The 26,596-nt window shown below is 28.1% G+C and overlaps 2 protein-coding genes across 2 annotated transcripts; both read left to right on the top strand.

The window, feature by feature from the left end:
* Window positions 1–4,670: 4,670 nt before the first annotated feature.
* Window positions 4,671–11,465, top strand: LOC126900069 (uncharacterized). The gene is made up of 3 exons (XM_050675505.1): window positions 4,671–5,385; window positions 5,419–5,652; window positions 10,551–11,465. The coding sequence occupies exons 1-3, from the start codon at window positions 4,742–4,744 to the stop codon at window positions 11,341–11,343; spliced, it is 1,671 nt and encodes a 556-aa protein (XP_050531462.1). The 5' UTR covers window positions 4,671–4,741; the 3' UTR covers window positions 11,344–11,465.
* A 5,382-nt stretch (window positions 11,466–16,847) lies between these two features.
* Window positions 16,848–17,798, top strand: LOC126897988 (uncharacterized). The gene has a single exon (XM_050671938.1). The coding sequence runs from the start codon at window positions 16,848–16,850 to the stop codon at window positions 17,796–17,798; it is 951 nt and encodes a 316-aa protein (XP_050527895.1).
* The last annotated feature ends 8,798 nt before the right edge of the window (window positions 17,799–26,596 follow it).

Below are 26,596 nucleotides of genomic sequence, written 5' to 3'. Positions count from 1 at the left end.
TTTGTTACCTGGCATTCTACTCCTACTCTCATCAACAATCTCCTTTGTAATATTCTTAACACAACTATCAAATCTATTCCACACATCATTTATATCTCCTTGAACATTTCATACTGTCCTCTCCTTTACCGTCTTGACAAACTCTTTTTCATTTTCCCCTTTCAATTTCCACCAACGAATTTTAGATTTTTCTTTCTGTTTTTTTATATTCTTTTCCCGGTACACCAAAAATCCATTATCATCAGTCNTGTTATGATTTAATAAAGCCCTATATATGTATTTTAATATCATTAAAATCTTTTAAATTGTTAAATTTACTTAACAAATGTTAAAAATTATGTGAGATTCGACTTTATTTCATTCATTAATAAAATAAAAAAATATAATAAAAATTTATTACTAAAGAATAATATTATTTAAAATTAAAATTCTATTAAAAATATTGATTTATGACTAGAATATACAACTCAAAAAGTCACAAAAATTTTGTGTTAAACGAACCCAGAGAGCAGAGTGTGTGACATATAACGTGTAGTTGAAGAAATTAAAGTAAACGCTAATGTATACATAGATAGTCATAAACTGGAGCAAGTAGAGGAAATGGTATACCTAGGGATCAAAATTACATCTGTTGGTAAGAGCGTCCGCGAGATAAAACAACGCATAACATTAGTAAAAGCTACCTTTAGTAAAAAAACATAAGTTGCTCACTTCAATAAAGTTACATCTCAATATCAAGAAGAGACTTATAAAAACATATGTATGGAATGTTGCAACATATGGATGTGAAACTTGGATAATAAATGATACCAAAAAGAAAAAATTAGAAAATTTCTAGATGTGGTGTTGGAGGCATATAGATAAGTTGGATCGAGCGAAAAACAAATGAAGAAGTGTTTAGAGCTGTGGGAGAAAATCACAAAATTATAGATGCGATTAGAGCAATACGCTGGAAAATGGTTGGAGGTGCCCTGAGACACTGAGAAGAGTTGTGTCATAACTTAAAAATTAATAAAAGAAAAAGATTGAAAGATTTTATATTGTTGAGTGAATTAAAGTGAGGATTAGAGTTAGAGTTACTTTTGATTCGGGGTGTATTTCAAGGGTTATAAAATGACAATACAAATATTCTTATAAATTTAAAAATCTTACCTGATAATTATTCTTCAATTGTTATATTAACTTCAGTGATAATATTAATAAAATGATAAATAAAATAACACAAATTCAAGTTTTTGGTTCATATATTATGCACGTAAGAACTTCGACAATGATGATCGCAATATCCACGTATCTTTATGTATCCAGAGAACGAAATGAACAGTGAGGAATAAGGGTTTGCTTCGCCTTTTTATAATATTTTATACCCCCTAAAATCATCATTGTCTAATTCTTAAAGTATAACTGTTTATTTGACAAATAATCATAAAATACAGTGATTATTACAGATGAATAGAATATAAATAATTTTTACATTTATATATAATATTAACATAGTTTTTGCAATAAGACCAGGACTAATACAATGCATTAATATTAAAACTAAAATAACAAAGATGACAAAAATAATTTATAGATTTCCTCTCGGAAGGAATGATTTCTAAAAGTGACTACTAATCATTTTATGATAGAATCATATATATTATTATAATATTATATATTGTATAACTAAACAGGGAGTGTTTGTTAAATGTTATTTGTTAGAAAAGGATCATGTTCTTCAAAGAATATAATGTATAAATATCCTATGTTATGGTAGTGACAAGTATATTACGACAGTTGCATAATATAATATTAGAGGGTATGACAGATAGAAAGAAAATTACAGGACGTTCCCGAAACTCTTATATAGGACAAATTAAGTGTGATGCAAGAGTCAAAACCTTGAAGGAACTTAAATAAAAGGCGAGTAACCGGTTTGAATGGAGAATTGAAGTTGTAAACCAACTTTCGTATTGATAAAAAAAAAATGAACCTATGTCCCTTCAAATATTGGTTTAAACGTCTCCAAGTCATTATTGTTGTATTGTAGTAGACATGTTAGATGGAGTGTTAAAGGGTAATCAACATCATCTATAATCAAAGAGTTGTATTCGTATTTAACTTGTTTATCACCTATGTTCACATCACCGTTTGAAAGTTTTTTTTGGAAAAATTGACTTTTGTGAAAAAGTTGCTATTTTAAATCCCCCTGTAGGCAAGTAAAGGGTCAAATTAAACAAAATTATATTCAACGATAGATATATACTTAGGGTTTTTATATAAAATAAATTTATTTTGATTCATTCATTTTTAAAAATGTTTTAGTCGTTTTAATAAAAAAAAACCCAGCACAGTGAGATCGCGGTATAGTGGGGACGTGCATAGTTGGGTCCAGTATAGATTTAATCTGACAGTGATTAAAATCACTATCATAAGAAACGCTTCGATGCAAATCTGTAGATTGTGTTTAATTCTAAAAAAATGATGGATAATTACAAAAGCAACATTTCCTTAATTATACCCAGATTAGTAATTTTTTAAATTATATATTACATAATTTTTAAAATTAATTGTGTTCAAATTATTATTGATTTTTATTTTTATATATTAAAAGTAATCATTTTAACCTACTTTTTTTTGTCCTTAAAAGTGAAAGTTTTAATAAAAAAAATTAATTTATTACCATAACTTTTAGCTCAACTTACATGTTAAATATATTAAATATTAATAAAAAATAAAATATTTTAAATTTATGGTTTATAAATTATGGTTTCATATTAAATAGAAAAAAATGAAATTGTTAAAATTAATATGCTATCAGGAAATTTTATAATTACTATTTACAGTACATTTATCAGAAAAGTTCGATTTTTTTTACATATTAACTCATGTGCTAATTTTCCTAGCCAGTTTATATTAAACTAGTTGGTAAGGTGATGAAGAGAAGCTAGTTTTTCTTAAGAATTTAACTTTAAATTAAATTTATTAAAAATTTTTTAATAAATAACAAAGCAAAATTATATTATATTTTCTCTGTCAATAATACGATCAGAAATTTGAAGTACAGTTGTCAAGTAAAAATATAGAACATCTAATTACTTATTTATTTACTTACTTATTTGAAATATCTTATATTGACAATAATTAATAATTAAATATAACAATATAATGTAAGAAATTTTTAATTCACACAATTAAAATTATAAATCTATTAAATTGGGGACATCGCTTCCACACTAAATTTTTATTAATTATCTAATTATTCTACTCTTCTGTATTTAATTGTTTTTTGACTTTTTATGAGGTATATATCAATTAATTAATTAAGTTCTTTAATGAAACTGAGATTTAGCAAAAAACCATTTTAGTTTTTGTATAAGTATTCATAATTTCAGGACACATTTTTATAAAAAATGAAAATGCTGAATTTCATATTTATTAAGTCAGAGAAGACAAGCCAAAAAGAAATGTTGCCCAACATTTTTCATNGAGGAAATGGTATACCTAGGGATCAAAATTACATCTGTTGGTAAGAGCGTCCGCGAGATAAAACAACGCATAACATTAGCTACCTTTAGTAAAAAAACATAAGTTGCTCACTTCAATAATGTTACATCTCAATATCAAGAAGAGACTTATAAAAACATATGTAGGGGTTTAGCCTAAATGCCCGTCGACAGTATTCTAAGGGACCAACGGGGGATAGCTGGCCAGACTATATTTACCTTAGGTACTGAAGTTTCCTATTTAATTTATATTCCCTTAGAGGAACTACCAAGGGTCGCACTACAATATATATATATAACACTTTAGGTTAACAACGATATAAATAAATATTTATTAAGCAATTGAAATATTAAATGGATAATACAACCTGCTGGACACCTAGAGATGTTATAATCCAACAGGGAGCTGACGGCGACACACACACACACACACACACTATAATATACGGGGTAGCGAAGTTAAGTTAATTATCAGGCAAAAGTAGTGATCGCGAAGATGGTAAAATGTCAACTGTCGATAAGGATATCTTATTATGGCACATTGGTCGTGAATTGCAAAAAGTGTTTATGTGTGCAGTCCGCCCTCCTGTTAGTATTGCTGTATGCCACTGTGTTAATTATATATATATATGTCTATTAAACGGTACGACGATGTTATGGGAGACAGAGATATGGGCACATGCAAATGTGATCGTATCAACATTAATATTTGTTTTTTTTTTTAACTCAAAACCAAGTAGCTCCGTTAAAGAGAACTATTCTCGTTTGGCTCGGCTATTAAGTCACTCTCCAATGTTTTCCTAACTAGTAGGTAATTAGTAGGTCCTGTGGTTTGGCTGAAACCTTGCAATTAAAATATTTAAAAATATGATTTTCTTTTTAAAGAATATTTTATTCATGCATACTGCACTTATATTATTATGAATTGTACAAATATTAATAATTAAATTGCTGATATAAATATTTTAAGAATATTCATTCCCAAATTATTTAACTTGAAAAATTGAATAATTTTGTATATGTGACAGAATTTTAAAATAAAATGTTAACTCGCAAATATCTAGAACTCTTCCAAAAACACTTAAACAAATATTTTAATTTTAAAACAACTTTGCAAATAGTAGATAAAATAAACTAAACTTTAGTCAATATACATCTTTAATTGTATAAAATATGTATAAATTCTAACTAATATGAATCTAACAAATAAGTTATTCTAAATTTTGTTTTCTATATTTTCAATTGACTATAAAATGTTCATAAAAATATACTATTTCACTTTTTTCATATTTTGGATAAATCAAATCGATACAACTAGCTATAGACTCGTGGATGAAAGCGATTATGTTGAATATTTATTAGAAGTAATCAAATATGTTCTATTTCCAGGCGAAGATTCTTCAATGCAACACTTAACAGACGGTTTAACGCTAAATTCAGATTCCATTCCAAACTTTCTTGGAAACTTAAGTCTACATCTAAATGTCAATAATTTGCCTAGAATATATGATGCTATTAATGAATTACTTATCTGTAGATATACAATTGTTATAGAAATTTTCATTAAAAATATTGGTTTAATACTGCAATATTGTGATAACTATCATTTAAAAAACCAATTTCATGATCTTACTGAATGCTTAATTACACTTAATGATGCATTAGAAAGTTCAAAGACTCTATTTGAAAATATTAATAATGTCATACAATTCTTTAGTAATTTACATATGAATTACGTATTTAATAAGTATGAAAAAAAAATAAATATTATTGATGAAATTTCTTTTATTAATGATGGCATTCAATCGAATAGAAAATTGGACATACTTGAGTACATCGATAACAACGGTAATCCTAAAGTTGAGATGGTTATTGAGGATATTGAAAATGTCAAAAANATGGTTATTAAGGATTTTGAAGATGTTAAAAGTTTTCATAACATTATATCTTCGATAATTTCATTTACTTCTATTACAAACAATAAGTACTATAGTTTTCAAGATGAATTAAAAAATGATGATGCGATGAAACACGATAACTATTCAATTTCCTGTTTAGATTATGTCCAAGTATGTAATAATCTCAAAGTATTTTATGATGAAGCATTCAAGCTCGAGTACATCAATTTTGGTTTTCATAACTTACTACATCCGACAACACCAGGGTAAAGTATATTATTATTTTTAAATAATATTTCATTAAGTAAAATTAAAACTATATTAAAAATATTATTAATTTAAAAAAACTAAAAAATATTAAAAATATTAAACTCAAAAGCCACAAAAAAATTAATGAAAAGTCGCGGATACGTATTTCGGAAACAATGTTACCATTATCAACGCTAAACACATACTGACACCCCGACTAGAAAAAACTCCCTTATATACCCCTAGTGACCTTATCACCTAGTGACGTTATCACTAAGTAATATTATCACATTTTGCCAGTTTACACAAGTTTAATAATGAATTTTTCAGTGGGCCAAGATCCCAATTAATTAAATTGTTTTTATTTTTAAACATTTCTATTGCTTCTCTGATATTAAGTTCTTTGTAATTATTTACGTTTTTAATTAGTTTTATGGTTTTAATAGAGTGATTATGTGTCAATAAATGTTCAGCCACTGGAGATTTCTCAATTTCTTGATTTTTAATATTTCTTAAGTGCTCTTTAAACCTGACCCCTATATTTCTTTTTGTTTGTCCTACGTAACATTTATTACAACTTTCACATTGTATTTTATAAATGCCTGATTTCCCCCCTTCATCTACCTTATCTTTAGGGTTACCTAATAAATCTCTTAAATTATTACTCTTAGATGTTACCAAAGTAATACCAAAATTCTTAAATATTTTAGTTAATCCATTTGAGATGCCCGGATAAAATAAAATTGGTGATCTAATTACTTTTTGTTCCCCCTCGCTGGAGAGTGTACTAGCTGCCCTCCTTTCTTTTTTCCACTTTTGTTTTCGGACTAATTTCAAAATTATGTTTTCGTTATACCCATTAAATTTAGCTATTTCTTTTATAACCACCAATTCTTTATCATAATCTATTTTATTCATCGNTTACCAAGTAAGTCAAACAATAATAATATTAATTTTTACAAGTCAATAAATTTCGCTCAGGAGAAATTTCTTAAGTTAGAAATAATAAATCATTATCGCAATAGAAGTAGATTAGAAATGGGGGCTTATCAATTACATTTAAAACTTTCTAATTTTTTGAGTCAATCACAGTGGGACATCTTCGAGCTGAAGATGTACCAAGTGGTTGAACATAAATTTAAAACAAAAAAAGAAAAGTTAAATAAAAAATTTCAAAATTTACTTTCAGAATACAAAAATAAGGGTCAAATAGATAATTTTAATAAGAGTCCGGTAGTTTCATTTTCTAAAAACTGGGGGGACGATTTAGTTAAAAATTACACAAACATTGTTTTTTCCGTTGAAGAAACTGAAATACTTAAGTTGGGTCTTAAAACAAGTTTTTTACCAAAAAAATTTCCAATGGAAGATCTACTAGTAGGCATTGAAATGGGGGTTAAAAGTGTTGATTTTAATAATCAAGACTTAGCAAGAAGGGAGTGTTTAAATTTTCTACAAAAAAATTCTGTTATAAATAAAGGGGGTTTAGGAAAAAATGAAAAACATTCACGACTCATAAAAGACTTAAAAAATAAAAACTGTTTTTATTTAAAGGCAGATAAGGGGAATTCTGTTGTAATACTAAAAAAAGAAGATTATTATGAAAGAGTATCAAGAATGATTCAAGAGGGTCCTTATAAAGAAATTAAAAAGAATCCATTAAGTAAAATGATAAGGGAGGCTACAAACGTCATAAATAGTTCAAAATTAATAATCGAAGAAAAGTTCAGGTTTTTCATTAAAATTTCAAACCCTCAAATACCTAAACTATATGCTTTGCCAAAAATACATAAGCCAGGAAGTACTATGAGACCTATTGTGTCGAATATTAATGCTCCGACTTACAATTTGGCTAAACACCTAGTAAGGGTATTTTCATCTTTCAAAAAATTCGATAGTTTTTCAGTTAAAAATAATATTGATTTAGTTAAACAATTATCTAGTTATACCATTCAAAATAATGACAGGTTAATTTCTTTTGACGTAGTTGCCTTATTTCCGAATATTCCAATAAATATAACAATTGATTTTCTTAAAGACTGGCTAAAGGACCAAAACATTGAACAGGATAAAATAAATGAGCTTATTAATTTAACAAAGTTATGTATGAGTCAAAATGTTTTTCAGTTTCAAAATAAATTTTATGAGCAAACTGAGGGCACAGCAATGGGAAATCCGCTATCACCATTTTTAGCAGAACTTTTTATGAGTAGGTTTGAAACAAATTTAAAATACACTTATGGTGATTTTCCAAAAATTTGGGTTAGGTATGTCGATGATATTTTTGCAGTTATAAATAAAGATTTTAATATGGGGGTTTTCATACAACATTTAAATTCTTTTTACCCATCGATTAAATTTACATATGAACAAGAAATAGAGGGAAAATTGCCTTTTTTGGATTTATTAGTTAAAAGAACAGAGGGGGAACTAAATTTTGAAATTTATCGGAAAAACACACACACGTTCAGATACATTCCGAACACATCGAACCACACCTGGCAACACAAATTGTCAGCTTTTAATAGTATGGTTTACAGATTAATTAATATTCCGATGAATAAAATAGATTATGATAAAGAATTGGTGGTTATAAAAGAAATAGCTAAATTTAATGGGTATAACGAAAACATAATTTTGAAATTAGTCCGAAAACAAAAGTGGAAAAAAGAAAGGAGGGCAGCTAGTACACTCTCCAGCGAGGGGGAACAAAAAGTAATTAGATCACCAATTTTATTTTATCCGGGCATCTCAAATGGATTAACTAAAATATTTAAGAATTTTGGTATTACTTTGGTAACATCTAAGAGTAATAATTTAAGAGATTTATTAGGTAACCCTAAAGATAAGGTAGATGAAGGGGGGAAATCAGGCATTTATAAAATACAATGTGAAAGTTGTAATAAATGTTACGTAGGACAAACAAAAAGAAATATAGGGGTCAGGTTTAAAGAGCACTTAAGAAATATTAAAAATCAAGAAATTGAGAAATCTCCAGTGGCTGAACATTTATTGACACATAATCACTCTATTAAAACCATAAAACTAATTAAAAACGTAAATAATTACAAAGAACTTAATATCAGAGAAGCAATAGAAATGTTTAAAAATAAAAACAATTTAATTAATTGGGATCTTGGCCCACTGAAAAATTCATTATTAAACTTGTGTAAACTGGCAAAATGTGATAATATTACTTAGTGATAACGTCACTAGGTGATAAGGTCACTAGGGGTATATAAGGGAGTTTTTTCTAGTCGGGGTGTCAGTATGTGTTTAGCGTTGATAATGGTAACATTGTTTCCGAAATACGTATCCGCGACTTTTCATTAATTTTTTTGTGGCTTTTGAGTTTAATATTTTTTAGTTTTTTTTAAATTAATAATATTTTTAATATAGTTTTAATTTTACTTAATTAACTAGCCACAAGTGATCAATTTTTATTATATAATATTTCATTAATAAATTTATTATTTTTGTAGAATGTTATTTTGTAAATTCATCCATGTTATTCAAATTATACTTCTTTAATCACTCTTTGTTTAAAGAAGAAACATGTACATTACTCTTATTTTACAATATATATATATATATACAGAGTGGCCCAGCACTCACTGACAACTTAAATAACTTTTGATCCAGTTAATATTTTTAGTTGATTTTTTTTTTAAATAATAGTTATACGTTAGGTCTATAGCTATATCTCAATAATTAATTTTTTTACATTTTATTAAAAATATTAATTATTTTTAAATTTTAAATAAAATGTAAAAAAAAAATCTAAGATAGCTATTTTGTAGAGTAGAATTTAAGAAAAATTTTAGTAAAAAAATATCTTATTAATATTCAGTAGTAAATATTCTGTAGCATTTTGAAGTTTGTGAAAATTTGAATTTTCATGTATTATTTTACGGTATTAAACATTGAAATACGTATTGAGAAAAGGACAGATGAAACACTATTTTTTCGTGATTACGATAATTTACAACCTTGGCATTAATACCATGATAAGAAATTTGCTAAGGCAATTATTACTTATCACTCTCATTCAAAAGTATAAGTCATTTTCATGAAAAAAGTTACACACCTCCAAATTATAGTAATCACGAAAAGATAGTGTTTTCTTCTGTCCTTTTCTCAATACGTATTTCAATGTTTAATACCGTAAAATAATTAAAGTCAAATACAATGTAGGTTCTACATCTTTAATAGGCGAACAATTCTACAACTCTTCAATTTATTTTATTGTATAACTGACTAGCGTTTTCTCCCAAGCGTTCCATATAACTTGACATCTTGAGAACATGCACTTTCTAGATTCGCTGTAATTTACATTTTTAATGAACCAAAACTATTAATTATTTGGGAATGATCTATTATACGGAGTCATGTTCAACCAAAGATATATACTAACACTAAAAAGCCGTCTGCCATATTCACCTTACAACTAGTTGAAGCCGACACCATATGGAGTTTATGCACCATTGCTAAATGTTCATTACGAATATTAGGCTTTATCATCTTGTATTAATTACTTTTAAACATAATTAATTTTACAACTTTGTACAACGCTAGTAGGTATTTTAAAATATAAAATTTGTGTTAATACTTTTACACAAACAACTTTATAAATTATAATCTTCAATTTTAACCGCTATTTTTTATATCATTAAAAGTTCGTTTGGTAACGTTTATTTACCAATTTTGCTATATTACACATGGCATCAACTTCACAGATAACTCAAACATGACTACAACATGGTCGAATTTTAGAACTTCATGGCACGCTATTATTGCTACTTTTATATATATTTATAGAAATATTGGTACAATTGACAAAATACCTTTTGGAAATATCCATAGATTTTATTCTAATTAATCATTAACTCTTTATTTTGTATTTTTGTATTCATAGACTTGTATCACCATTATATGATGACTCATCTGAAGATCTCGCAGTCAAAGTTATAAATACAATAATTAACGTGGATAATAGTCAATTGTTAATTAATACGAAAATTTTGGTGAACGATCAAATTAAAGATTTAAATGAAATACTGTATGATGCAGAAAATCTAAACAATTTCTTTAAAAAAAAGCAAGAAGTTGCACACATATTTAGGTGTAGGTATAGTGAATTATTAAGATACGTTACTGACTTTTTAGGTGCTATACAACATGTATGCATATCAGAACAGAAAAATGAACATTATGACAACTTGATTACTTGTGTAAATTCCTTGAAAAGTACATTCCCTGCAGTTACAACTATGATCAATGGTTTATTAGAAATTTTGGCCTTGTTTAAAAAAGCGTCCATTGGGGATTACATGATGAAATCGCAATCATGTTTTAAAATTGTAGTGAAAATTGCATCAGAATATAACAATATTTTAAAAAGCCTTAATATTTCTTTAAATGCTGAAACTAATGCAACAAATGTAATAGAATTTTTGGACACGATACGTCAAAAGCGATTAATTGTGACCCGCTTATTATCACATAATAAATTCAATAAATTTTTTAATTACTATTGTGTTCCTGAAAAAAAATTGTTAACACTATATGAATTAACACGTTCATATGAAAATATTTATCATAATTTAATATTTCTTAATTTAAGTTCAGATTTAATACAAATTTGTGAAGATTTTGTTAAAACTGACTACGATTTATATTTTAGTGAACTAATATATTATTTTTTATAGGTAAAATAAATACCATTTTACATTTTTTTAATTTCTTCGATGTTATGATTTAATAAAGCCCTATATATGTATTTTAATATCATTAAAATCTTTTAAATTGTTAAATTTACTTAACAAATGTTAAAAATTATGTGAGATTCGACTTTATTTCATTCATTAATAAAATAAAAAAATATAATAAAAATTTATTACTAAAGAATAATATTATTTAAAATTAAAATTCTATTAAAAATATTGATTTATGACTAGAATATACAACTCAAAAAGTCACAAAAATTTTGTGTTAAACGAACCCAGAGAGCAGAGTGTGTGACATATAACGTGTAGTTGAAGAAATTAAAGTAAACGCTAATGTATACATAGATAGTCATAAACTGGAGCAAGTAGAGGAAATGGTATACCTAGGGATCAAAATTACATCTGTTGGTAAGAGCGTCCGCGAGATAAAACAACGCATAACATTAGTAAAAGCTACCTTTAGTAAAAAAACATAAGTTGCTCACTTCAATAAAGTTACATCTCAATATCAAGAAGAGACTTATAAAAACATATGTATGGAATGTTGCAACATATGGATGTGAAACTTGGATAATAAATGATACCAAAAAGAAAAAATTAGAAAATTTCTAGATGTGGTGTTGGAGGCATATAGATAAGTTGGATCGAGCGAAAAACAAATGAAGAAGTGTTTAGAGCTGTGGGAGAAAATCACAAAATTATAGATGCGATTAGAGCAATACGCTGGAAAATGGTTGGAGGTGCCCTGAGACACTGAGAAGAGTTGTGTCATAACTTAAAAATTAATAAAAGAAAAAGATTGAAAGATTTTATATTGTTGAGTGAATTAAAGTGAGGATTAGAGTTAGAGTTACTTTTGATTCGGGGTGTATTTCAAGGGTTATAAAATGACAATACAAATATTCTTATAAATTTAAAAATCTTACCTGATAATTATTCTTCAATTGTTATATTAACTTCAGTGATAATATTAATAAAATGATAAATAAAATAACACAAATTCAAGTTTTTGGTTCATATATTAAGCACGTAAGAACTTCGACAATGATGATCGCAATATCCACGTATCTTTATGTATCCAGAGAACGAAATGAACAGTGAGGAATAAGGGTTTGCTTCACCTTTTTANAATGAACAGTGAGGAATAAGGGTTTGCTTCGCCTTTTTATAATATTTTATACCCCCTAAAATCATCATTGTCTAATTCTTAAAGTATAACTGTTTATTTGACAAATAATCATAAAATACAGTGATTATTACAGATGAATAGAATATAAATAATTTTTACATTTATATATAATATTAACATAGTTTTTGCAATAAGACCAGGACTAATACAATGCATTAATATTAAAACTAAAATAACAAAGATGACAAAAATAATTTATAGATTTCCTCTCGGAAGGAATGATTTCTAAAAGTGACTACTAATCATTTTATGATAGAATCATATATATTATTATAATATTATATATTGTATAACTAAACAGGGAGTGTTTGTTAAATGTTATTTGTTAGAAAAGGATCATGTTCTTCAAAGAATATAATGTATAAATATCCTATGTTATGGTAGTGACAAGTATATTACGACAGTTGCATAATATAATATTAGAGGGTATGACAGATAGAAAGAAAATTACAGGACGTTCCCGAAACTCTTATATAGGACAAATTAAGTGTGATGCAAGAGTCAAAACCTTGAAGGAACTTAAATAAAAGGCGAGTAACCGGTTTGAATGGAGAATTGAAGTTGTAAACCAACTTTCGTATTGATAAAAAAAAAATGAACCTATGTCCCTTCAAATATTGGTTTAAACGTCTCCAAGTCATTATTGTTGTATTGTAGTAGACATGTTAGATGGAGTGTTAAAGGGTAATCAACATCATCTATAATCAAAGAGTTGTATTCGTATTTAACTTGTTTATCACCTATGTTCACATCACCGTTTGAAAGTTTTTTTTGGAAAAATTGACTTTTGTGAAAAAGTTGCTATTTTAAATCCCCCTGTAGGCAAGTAAAGGGTCAAATTAAACAAAATTATATTCAACGATAGATATATACTTAGGGTTTTTATATAAAATAAATTTATTTTGATTCATTCATTTTTAAAAATGTTTTAGTCGTTTTAATAAAAAAAAACCCAGCACAGTGAGATCGCGGTATAGTGGGGACGTGCATAGTTGGGTCCAGTATAGATTTAATCTGACAGTGATTAAAATCACTATCATAAGAAACGCTTCGATGCAAATCTGTAGATTGTGTTTAATTCTAAAAAAATGATGGATAATTACAAAAGCAACATTTCCTTAATTATACCCAGATTAGTAATTTTTTAAATTATATATTACATAATTTTTAAAATTAATTGTGTTCAAATTATTATTGATTTTTATTTTTATATATTAAAAGTAATCATTTTAACCTACTTTTTTTTGTCCTTAAAAGTGAAAGTTTTAATAAAAAAAATTAATTTATTACCATAACTTTTAGCTCAACTTACATGTTAAATATATTAAATATTAATAAAAAATAAAATATTTTAAATTTATGGTTTATAAATTATGGTTTCATATTAAATAGAAAAAAATGAAATTGTTAAAATTAATATGCTATCAGGAAATTTTATAATTACTATTTACAGTACATTTATCAGAAAAGTTCGATTTTTTTTACATATTAACTCATGTGCTAATTTTCCTAGCCAGTTTATATTAAACTAGTTGGTAAGGTGATGAAGAGAAGCTAGTTTTTCTTAAGAATTTAACTTTAAATTAAATTTATTAAAAATTTTTTAATAAATAACAAAGCAAAATTATATTATATTTTCTCTGTCAATAATACGATCAGAAATTTGAAGTACAGTTGTCAAGTAAAAATATAGAACATCTAATTACTTATTTATTTACTTACTTATTTGAAATATCTTATATTGACAATAATTAATAATTAAATATAACAATATAATGTAAGAAATTTTTAATTCACACAATTAAAATTATAAATCTATTAAATTGGGGACATCGCTTCCACACTAAATTTTTATTAATTATCTAATTATTCTACTCTTCTGTATTTAATTGTTTTTTGACTTTTTATGAGGTATATATCAATTAATTAATTAAGTTCTTTAATGAAACTGAGATTTAGCAAAAAACCATTTTAGTTTTTGTATAAGTATTCATAATTTCAGGACACATTTTTATAAAAAATGAAAATGCTGAATTTCATATTTATTAAGTCAGAGAAGACAAGCCAAAAAGAAATGTTGCCCAACATTTTTCTATTAACTAAGAAAAAATTATCCCAAATTAATAAACAATGTTCAAAAACACTTTTAATTATAGCCTGTTAATAAAAATAGAATTATTTATATTTGACGCATTTTTCTATCCTAACTGTATATCCAAATAGTTTTTCTTCTGCAGTATTCAATCTCAAGGTTAATTTGCCCACGGGGGGGGATTAAAAATGACAACTTTTTGAAAGATGTATGGATCATTATAATTATTTTTTTTTATAGATGCATGATGTCTTTACCTATCATTTGGTATATTTTTTTTATAAATCTGACTTTTTACCTGCCTACAGGGGGGGAATCAAAATGACTACTTTTTCACAAAAAATTTACTTTTTCAACTTAAATTTTGAAAGTGTTCCGGAAAGTCTGACACTTTTCTATATATCTTAAATTAAAGCTAATGTAATGCACTTTATTATGGAAAAAAAAAATTTTGGACTTTATTTTGTCTTTAAGGTCTTCTAACCTTCTGTGCTGGGTTTCTTAATATTACATATATATATAGTGCATGTCTTACGACTTCACTTACCTTGATAGGTGGACTCGTAGATAGATGATAAATTGTGGTGTTCCTTGTTGACATCGATATTTTAAGTTAATTTAAATAAATAAAAATACCGATATGAGGAGCAGCATACTGAGTTTATATTTATGATTTGAATTAATTATTTTAACAAATGTGTAAGACTTATAATTAAGGTTAATAAAAGCAACATGAATTTTACATTATTAACTTTAATATGAAAGAATAAGAGTATGCGGGTATAATGAGTGAGAATGAACTGAGAGTGAACTGGTGTGCTAATTTTCTTAGCCAGTTTATATTAAACTAGTTGGTAAGGTGATGAAGAGAAGCTAGTTTTTCTTAAGAATTTAACTATTTTATCCTGTCGTCCGTTTGACGCCACAAATACGCTTATGGTAACTAAAAAAATTAACATTAATGTAAACATTGCTCCAAATGAGCGATATATTTGTAAAAAGTAATAAAATAATTGTCAGTCAGAAAAGTATTTAAAATTGATAATTATTTATGTGGAAAAATTATTCTAGAAGTTTCTCGAATATTCTCGAAACTTCTATTTTGTTTCATTACATAACTGATAATGACACTCGCACAACCACCACCGGTTGTGCGAGAGAATCATTATTCTGTATGCTCACGTACGCAATCGTTGTATATCGAATTACTGTAGGTCCTTTTGTGAATTTTGTGTTCTCGCCACGATTATTGGCTCTTGCTACGACGTGGTTCTATGGTACACCTAGCTCATAGTCGTTTCAATACATTTATCACTCTTGTGATTGGCTGTGGTCATAAAATTTCTATAACAGTCTATCGCATTGTGCGTCTTTCGTGTACATAAAAAGTAACTCCGTTTGTATGTGCGCTATATATTTTATCCAACCATCATTCATCTATTGCATGTAACACAGTTAAGTCTTTAATTGTTTGTATTAATTATATTATATTTTATCTATTTTGACAATAGCTGCCTTGTCGGCCATTTTAGTATTAAGTGACCCCCTATCCACAATTTTATAATTTTTTATATTTCTTTCTATTTTAATATATAATCCTTGTTTTGCAATCCTTAAACTTTTATTTAATGTAAGTACCATCCTCAATCGCATATACCGTCCACTCCCTATTTCTTTCTTCAGCATGATCATAGACAACGAAACGAACGTTAACTAACCCGTACGAGTATTACTGAGCATTCCGTTCAAACAATTACAGACACGAAAAAAAACATAGTACAATTAATATCTTGACAGCTTCGCATCAAACATAATAAGGTTCTCAAGTTTAGTTAGTCGGTTTGGATGAAATCGTATACAGAATTAAATACTCTGAAAAAACTTGCTTCAATCAAGTCGAATTTCGAACAATATTTGTATAAATTGATGGTAATTAGTATACAAAGGAGAAGTGAAGAAAATTCTGAAAAGTGTATAGACGTCAACATTTTACCATAAAAAATTTTTAATAAATAACAAAGCAAAATTCTATTATATCTCATTATCCAGCATTATCATTGATTATTATTACACGGTGGTGCTGGAGTAGTTTTGGTGATGATTAACCGGCGGTACTGGATAATATCAGGTCGACCAGCCGTACGACGGGTGGTTTATTCATGTGTGCCATGCACGAAATATTGGGCGACTCATCCTCAACCTTTCATGGCTGACCTTCCGACTTCTAGAGTCACAGTAAATCGTCCATTTTATAACGTGGGTATGGATTATGGAGGTCCTTTTATAGTAAAAGAAGGGCGTCGACGCGGAGCCCGTACTCAAAAGGCATATTTAGCTCACTTCGTATGTATGGCAGTGAAGGCTGTACATTTAGAACTCGTGACGGATATCTCAACAGAGGCATTTCCATCAGCACTCGATCGATTTGTAGCACACCGTGGCATTCCCGTTAATTTCTACACAGATTTTGACACTAATTATCTGGGTGCTGCAAAACAAATTAGGGCACTATTTAATAACGAAGAATTTCGTCAAGCGTTCTCCGTCCGTGTTCCATGTGAATGGCATTTTAATCCGCCGGGAGCACCACACTTTGGCGGTATATGGGAAGCGACAATCAAAAGCACAAATACACATTTAAAAAAGGTCATAGGTTCACAAATTTATACAATGGAAGAACTGACAACATTTTTTGTCAGAATTGAAGATGTTTTAAACTCTCGACCTTTACAGCCAATATATAACGACCCGAACGATATGGAGGCTCTCAATCCAGGACATTTTTTAATTGGACAACCGATACTAGCCTTACCAGAAGGGGACCTGACAGATACTTCCACAAACCGTCTCAATCGGTGGCAGCTCATCNATATTTCCACAAATCGCCTCAATCGGTGGCAGCTCATTCGTCAGGCCCTTCAATCATTTTGGCATCGTTGGAGTCGTGAGTACTTGCAAACATTACAAGGGCGCAAGAAATGGTATAAACAAACAGACAATTTGGCCATCGGAGATATGGTCGCAGTCCATGCCCCAATCGCGCACCAATGTCATGGCAACTCGGGCGCATTACAGAAGTTCATCCCAGTTCAGACGCGGTTGTCCGTGTCGTTACCATCCGGACCATCGACGGTCATATCAAACGACTGGTCGTAAAAGTAACGAAATTACCCGTTTAAAGGGGGACGCGGCATATCCTTATAAATTCCCATTTCCTTTTCTTATAATTAACTTTTAGATATAAGTTATAATGTTTTACATAGTTAAGATTTTTTTTTGTGTATATAATTAAATACTGTATATTTGTTACTTCAAATTTATATCAATGATAGTTAAGTTTTTATTATTCGAACCTGTATTCGCGGCAAATAAGTGTGCTCATTAAGTTGGTGCTGTTTCCTTCAAAGGATGGATGCTCTTTTAAAGTTCGAAAGCATGGAGCTTTCAAAGGCGGGAGAATGTTCCGTCGTGATTCTGTTTTGAGGACTAAGACACGCACCACCGGTTTCGGTGGCGCTATTGTCAACACCGACAACATCGTGCGTGTCTATGTCTATGGACCAGTTGCATTTGCACCATCATCGGCGCGGGCTGATGTATGAATGTGTTTTTTTTATTGATTTTTGTTGTTACTTGGCTTGGTCGGTAACGGACATAGCAAAATCATATACACAAACGGCACCTATTACATTTTTTACCATTCACGGAACATATTGAGTTGCAAGGCAAGACGGCTATAGGTCGGTTCTTTTATATTTTTAATGTATTAAAAAAAATATATGTACTATTGATTGCTAATTTAACTACCCATTTTATAATTGGTTAAGTAATTGAGATAAACCTAGATTAAGTATTAATTTGTCTTTTAGTTTATGTTTTTCTGTAAAAAACCGTGTTTGTTTATATTTTATTGTAAATTAATAAAAAATAATTAACATATAGTCCAAAATATTGGGTTTTATTTTCTTTCCCTTTTTTTTTTTATCTTAGAATTAGTTAGTTAGTTTTAGTTATTATCGAGGTGGACATAATGCCCATGCACTCAGACCTGTTGGTCCATTGTGCGCACCTCATACCAAATTGTCTTGATTCGGTTTACCCACCTAAGTGTTATCACCAAAGTGTTAATACATTAATATCTTAGAATTAAAAAGTAGTTTTTAAAAGGCTGTAGTTTCAAAACAAATTGTTTGTATGAAAAAAGCTTTTTATTTGAATAAGGAATATTTTTTCGATTTTTAAGAGTAATAATTTAAACTAAATACGAATTGTAATCATTTGACGTATCATTAAAAAAAGTAGGTCTGGTGACGGTTGACAAAATAAATCGTAGACACAAAAAGAACCACATATTATAATAATATTAACATGAATATAAATTTCTTCTCACCAGGGGAGACTATAGTAATAGTATCCTTTATATTTATTGAAGTTATTGAATCTAAATAAGATAAATATCAAATGATTTGAACATTTTTTTCTAACTCAAAAAAATGCAAAATATTAATTGCCACAGGCGGATTTTCGAACTTCGACTTTAAAAAAGCAAAAAAATTTAAATAAGTTTAATTTCATATGTCTTATGAACTTTATTCTATGTCAATGAAATTATATAATATTCATGAAAGTCAGTTTATTCCCCTAATAAGATATTTTAAAATAAAATAAAATATAAAACCCAGAATTTTAATACAAAAATAGCATATTTTTGAATACGGTAGCCATTTGCGCATCGAAGATAGGTAGTCAGGAAAAATTTTTTTTTAAAATTTTATAGTACATGACATAAGCTTTAATTTGACATATGTTTAAAGGACACAGTATTTCCGGAACATTTTCAAAAGTTAAGTTGAAAAAGTTAGTTTTTGTAAAAAAGTTGCTATTTTAAATCCCCCTGTGAGTAGAATAAGTGTTAGATTTTCAAAAAAAAAATTATATCAAATGAAAGGAAATTACCTAAGGTTTCAATATAAAAAAATATTATTTTGATTTGTTAATATTTAAAAAAGTTATGGCAGTTTAAGTACAAAAAACATCCCGATAGAAAGTGATTTTTATCGCAAACATTACATTTTTTTTTAAATTTTCGACAGCCATTTGCATATAGAAGATAAGGTGTCGGGACAACTTTTTTTTTCATTTTATAGTATATGACATAACCTTTGATTTGATATTTGTTTAAAGGACACAGTATTTCCGGAACATTTCCAAAAGTTCAGTTGAAAAAATTCTATTTTTTATACAATGTTTCAAGTTTTGAACGCCCCCTATATAAGACATAAAAAAAAAACCCCAGCACAGTGGGATAAGAAAATATCTTTCTTTAAATTATTTTATGTCTTTACTTTAAACGTAGTTTAGAATTTAAAAAAATACTATTTATGATATCGAACATTTTTTTAAATTTTTAGATTATTATTAAGTTGAACTCATATAATTACATTTAAGTAAATAATATTACTATTAGTTCCCTTAAAATGAATAAATAAAAATTTAACATGTGAATAAATATTTAAAAATAATTTATTCATTTCTATTTATTAATAAATTTATATTTTTCTTCTAATTCTCGCTAAATTAATTTTTAGGTATAAATTTATATTCAAAAATTTTCTTACGATATCACATATTATTTATAATTAGTATCGATTTAATACAAACAAATAATTTATCTGTCGAAAATTTTACACTGTTGTACACTCGCTATTATAACATTGTGAGCTATGCATCTTATATTAAAATACAATAAACTGAAAATCACATTAAGTGGGGTGGTTGAACGTATGGTTGTGAAAAAGTAGTTACAGACATAAAAAATAAAGTCATGAGTATTTCAGGAATATTTTCAAAATTTAATTTCAAACTTTTGAATTCTTCCTCTGGGTAGAAAAAGAGTAAAAAGCACATATCTAGCTATCATTCTCATCTTCTTAGCGTCATTCATAACTATCGGTTTAGGTTTTACCTTATAATGATTTAATAGAATTTTTACAACCTTATTATGGCTAAGAGCTTAATTATCTCTTATTTGTCACCCATAACAATAAAGACGCGATTGATTGATTCACTGATTTACACCACGATTTAGAATAATAAAATAACCCAGGACCTCTATTGCATAATTCAATGCTTGAGGTCATTTCACCTAAAACTATTTTAAACTCTTGTACTTTTAAGATTTATTATTTCTAAATAAGTAATAAGAACACTAGAGAAGGTATTACAGGTATTGAATGGTGCAAATTTTTCATCTATCATTTCATAAGCTCTTTTCTTTACTTTCTATCAATTCAACCTTACATTTAATATATAAACTATCATGCCAGAATTTTTTCTAAAATAAATATTGAGTTTTCTATGAAATCATAAACCAAATTAAATATGATATGATATGACATACCAAATGATATGAAATATTTTATACAATTTTTCAAGTTTTGAACGCCCTCTTTATAAGGGGAAATTGTCCAATTTTAATAAAAAGTATTTCAAATGAAAGATGTACTTATAATGTATTCAGAAACAAAAATTTGTGCTGATAATTACATTTTTCTAAAAGTTATAGCATTTTTAATTTGAAAATTTAAAATCGAAAATTTTAACACAAAAATAGTGTTTTTTTAACTACGGTAGCCGTTTGCACAACGAAGATAAGGTGTTGGGACAAATTTTTTTTTTTCATTTTATAGTATGTAAAATAAGCTTTAATTTGACATAAGTTTAACCCTTCGTTAATCACCACGGGGTATTTTAATACCCCAGCCATATTAAAAACGTTTTCTATTGTTTGGAGGTAAAACCATATTCAACTCCTAATCGTGAAATATTTTAAAAATATAGCATTCAGCTATTAAAATATCAATTATACATATACTCAAAATATATTAGCAAAAAATAAAAATAAATTCTATGAAATAATTAATTTAAAGTATGGGGTATTATATTACCCCGGGTGACTAAGATTATTCTAATCGTTAAGGTGACTAACGAAGAGTTAAAGGACGCAGTATTTCCGGAACATTTTCAAAAATTAATACCTTCTCGGCTTTGTATCGAAGCTAAAATACGATTTTTGTAAAAAAATTCTTTTTTTTTATTTTTAACTATATAATGCTATAACTTTTTGAAAGATGTATCGATTAATATATTTCTTTTTTTTATAGATGCTTGATGTCTTTAACTATTATTTGGTATGTTTTTTTTATAAATCTGACCCTTTACCTGCCCACAGGGGGATATAAAATGACAACTTTTTCAAAAAAAATTAACTTTTTCAACTTAACTTTTGAAAGTGTTCTGGAAATACTTACACTTTTATATATATCTTAAATTAAAGCTTATGTAATATACTTTATTATGGAAAAAAAATGTCGGACTTTATTTTGTCTTCACGTTGAAAATAGCTACCATATACTATTTTTCTGTTAAAATTCTTGACTTTATATTTTACATTTTTAACTTTAGAAATAATATTTTTTAATAATCCCTTTTGCATTCGACATACTTTAACTTAATCAGGATATAATTAAGGAACTAGCAGATCATGTAGCTTTTGGAATAATCCACTATTTTTTCAAAATTAAACACTATCAAAAGATTTTAATTGAAGCGTTTTTTTTTATTGTGATTTTAATCACTGTCAGATATCATTATACTTCATCCAACTATGCTACGTCACCACTATGCCGCGACCCTCTTATGTTTGGTTTCTTAATATTACACAAATATAGTGCATGTCTTACGACTTCACTTACTTTAATAGATGGACTTGTAGATAATTGTGATGTTCCTTGTTGACATCGATATTTTAAGTTAATTTAAATAAATAAAAATACCGATATGAGGAGCAGCATACTGAGTTTATTTCTATGATTTGAATTAATTATTTTAACAAATATGTAAGACTTATAATTAAGGTTAATAAAAGTAACATGAATTTTACATTATTAACTTTAATATGAAAGAATAAGAGTATGCAGGTATAATGAGTGAGAATGAAATGAGAGTTCTATTAACTACGACAAAATTATCCCAAATTAATAAACAATGTTCAAAAACACTTTTAATTATAGCCTGTAAATAAAATTAGAATTATTTATATTTGACGCATTTTTCTATCTTAACTGTATATCCAAATAGTTTTTCTTCTGCAGCATTCAATCTCAAAATTAATTTGCAGAAACTTCCATGTTTCTCTTTTACTAGCCTTCCTCTTCAACTTCTAATATAAATTACATCCTTGATCTTCTATTACCTGACTTATATATTGTAATCTTGGTCATCCTCTATGATTTTTTTCATTCAAGTCTTAAAATATGAAGTATTAATTCGTTTTCTTGTGTTTATTTTTATCAGTGAATATTCTTTAGATACTTTTCATTCTACTCTATTATTGCAATGTCGTTCACGAATATCAGCATGTCTGTTCTATGACCAATTACTTTTATTCTTAGCTGTGTATTCATTCTAATAATATCTAGGGTATCTGTAATAAAAGACACCCAGGATATTGAAAGGCATTAAATATTAAATTTGATAATATCAGTTCATCCCTTTCTAACACCTTTCATTATTTTGGACTCTTTTTGAATATCTACCACTTTTATGATTGCTATTACATTTTTATACAATTGATATAGCAGCTTTTCTTCCATGATTGCAACTCCAGCTTATTTCAGTATTTTGAACATTATTATTTAGTCAATATGCGAAATTTTAATTGCATATTTGAAATAGGCACAAAAATGGGTTTAGAAAAGTATATTTTGGTCTCTGATGAAAAATCATTGTAGACCAATAAATTTATTTATCAATAACAAACAATTTCTTTTTAAGTATTGCATCAAACACTTTAACTTTTATACATGTTTGCTATAGAAGTAATATCTACTTTATATTTTTTTATAATTTCTCTATAAAAATTACAATACTAAATTACTAAATATCAATTTCATTCTCTATTTAATTTCTATAATAAATGTTAATTCATTAATTATACTTTTAAATCTAAGAACTACTAAATCAGTATATAAATAAAGAAATAAGAGTTCCTTTTACTTTTTGAATAATCAACCAATTTTTTAAAATTAAACACTATTTATAGATTTGCATCAAAGCGTTTCTTATGATAGTGATTTTAATCATCATCAGATATCATCTATACTTGTCCGAACTATTCCACGTTTTATATAAATCTTATCAGTCAACCGGTCCGATACATGTCATTTTAATCTCATCAACTGACCGTACACTATGCAACTGTACCAATATTATTGTATTTATTCCAATGAACTTGTTCGAAGTTGGCACTACCACCACTCGGCGTCATCACCAACTGCCACAAAAAGATGCCAAAAACCACGTTCGTTTTTAGTTTATTTTGTCCACTGTTTTTATAAATTATATATATATATATTTTAAATAATTTAAAAAAAATAATGTTATTGTATTATACATGGACCTTTGTTTTTCTCTTTTTACTATTCTTTCATTACATTAATATTTGTTTTTTTTTTTAACTCAAAACCTAGTAGCTCCGTTAAAGAGAACTATTCTCGCTTGGCTCGGCTATTAGGTCACTCTCCAATGTTTTCCTAACTAGTAGGTAATTAGTAGGTCCTGTGGTTTGGCTGAAATCTTGCAATTAAAATATTTAAAAATATGATTTTCTTTTTAAATAATTTTTTATTCATTCATACAACGGCAGTCATAGCAGTCGTGTCCGACACCTAAGTCAGTACGTACGTGGACGTGTTTGAAGTGATGCCGTACCATTCGGTCCGTTGACTCGTAGCCAGTGATCTGGCCTAGTGTTGTTAGTTTTGTGTCGGCCTATATAGGCGAAAACCAAACATCAGTTAGTGTATACTGTCACCGTAAAAATAATTGCGACACGCGTGATAGTCAACGTTGGCCGAGGAGGATTTGCTGTGAAGCTTTCAAAGGATTGCAATTTCAGTGTCAGATGGCTGGGTGATGTTGCTCCTATTTTTGGTTAATATTCTTTCTATATGAAATTGTTTGATTTATATATGCATAATTGAATCATGTCTTAGTTAAAATAAATTTTATTTTTATTTTATTTTATAATTTCACGGGCAGAAGCCCTTTTTACAAATAATACAAGTACATAAATTAGGTTATTGTAACATAGAAAGATATATACTAAAAATATGCAAATTAATTATTAAACGTAAAGAAAAAAATGAAAATGAATTTAATTATAAAAATATAAAGAAAAATACAAAAATTAAAATGAAAAGTTAGGGTCAACATTGGCATTAGTCGTAAGACGCCTAAGTGGCTCATTTTTTGCATAATTAGTAGGCAGTGAGGGACAACAAATGGAGTATTATTTCTTGTTGCGCGCTGAGGTACTCTGAAACATATGAGGGACAACAGGCTCAGTGAATCAATATTACCATTCAATAAACCAATTAGGAAATTAATTCCAGCATTGCGCCTACGCGCAGCTAATGAGGATAGGCCAAGCAAATACGAGACAGGGGCATAATCGTGGTTTGGACAGACTATGTTGAGCGAGTAGCTGACAAAGCGTAGGAACTTTCGCTGAACTCGCTCAAGCTGTAGCGAGCCTAAGGCAGTATAAGGATCCCACACTACACTACCATATTCTAGAATAGGTCTGACTATAGAACAGAATAGCACTTTAAGTGAAAGTCCTTGCTTGAAATCTTTGGCCAAACGCATAATAAAACCTAACGCTTTAAAAGCTTTACAGCAAACATAATCAATATGAAGCATAGGATCAAGATTATAACTAAACTTATAGCCTAGATCTGTAATAGAGTTTAACTTACGCGAGATATTTACTGCAGTAATACTATAGTGAAACACAATAGGATGTTTTGTTCTATGATACGTAAAGACCTTGCATTTGGTTAAATTAAGTGACAATCCCATTGAGTTTGACCATTTAGAAAATCTATTATGGTCATCCTGTAATTTAAAACAGTCATCAGTCGAGCTTACACGCATAAATAGTTTGATGTCGTCGGCAAAACAAAGGAAATGACAATGATGTAAAACTTTATGTACACAGTTTAAGAATAAGGAAAATAGAATAGGGGACAAGTGACCTCCCTGGAGGACACCAGAAGACGCTAAAAATACATTAGACTTAATGCCGAATACTTTTACCCATTGGTATGGGTCACAAATATAGGAACTAATCCAAGAAAGTAGTGGTTCACCAAAACCATATTGTCTAAGAACAGTAATAAGGGTCGTATGATCCACAGAGTCAAATGCTTTACTGAAATCATTGTATATAACATCTACTTGTAATTGATTTTGGAAAGCATTAAAAATATAGTTGGTGAACACAAGATTATAGGTGGAAGATGAGCGACCCGGGCAAAAGCCATGCTGTTCTTCCATTAAAATGTTATTAACAGGTCTTTGTATTTCATTAAGTATAAGCAATTCAAATATTTTTGATATGTGGGACTGTATAGCTATAGGACAGTAATTTGAAATAAGACCAGGGGAGCCCGTCTTGAATACCGGTGTAATGGAACTAAGTTTAAGCATAGATGGGAATTATCCTTCGTCTAAGGAACGCCTAAATAAGATCCATAGAGGATATGCCAATAATTCCCTTAGTTCATATAAAAATGTAACAGATAAGCCATCTGGACCCACAAAACCAACATCTCGTAGGTTTGATAATTTATGGTAAACATCATCAACACTGAAGTATACATTGTTAGGAAGGTCAAAGGTGGGAATATCTAGTTGGTCAATTAAGACATTATTTTTCTTAGCACTGTAAACCGAAGAAAAGAAATCAGAAAATAGATTTGTAGACGTTAGCTTATCGGAAGAGCACACGTCGTTGTAGGACAGAATTTTAGGTATATTACAAGATGACCGTTTGCTATTAACATATTTCCAAAATTCATACGGTTAATCTTCGAGTAGTTTTTCAGCAT

Source organism: Daktulosphaira vitifoliae, unplaced genomic scaffold (genome assembly GCF_025091365.1).
Source record: "Daktulosphaira vitifoliae isolate Bord-2020 unplaced genomic scaffold, ASM2509136v1 Scaffold_2, whole genome shotgun sequence".
Taxonomy (NCBI): domain Eukaryota; kingdom Metazoa; phylum Arthropoda; class Insecta; order Hemiptera; family Phylloxeridae; genus Daktulosphaira; species Daktulosphaira vitifoliae.
This window is presented reverse-complemented; position numbering and strand designations above follow the sequence as displayed.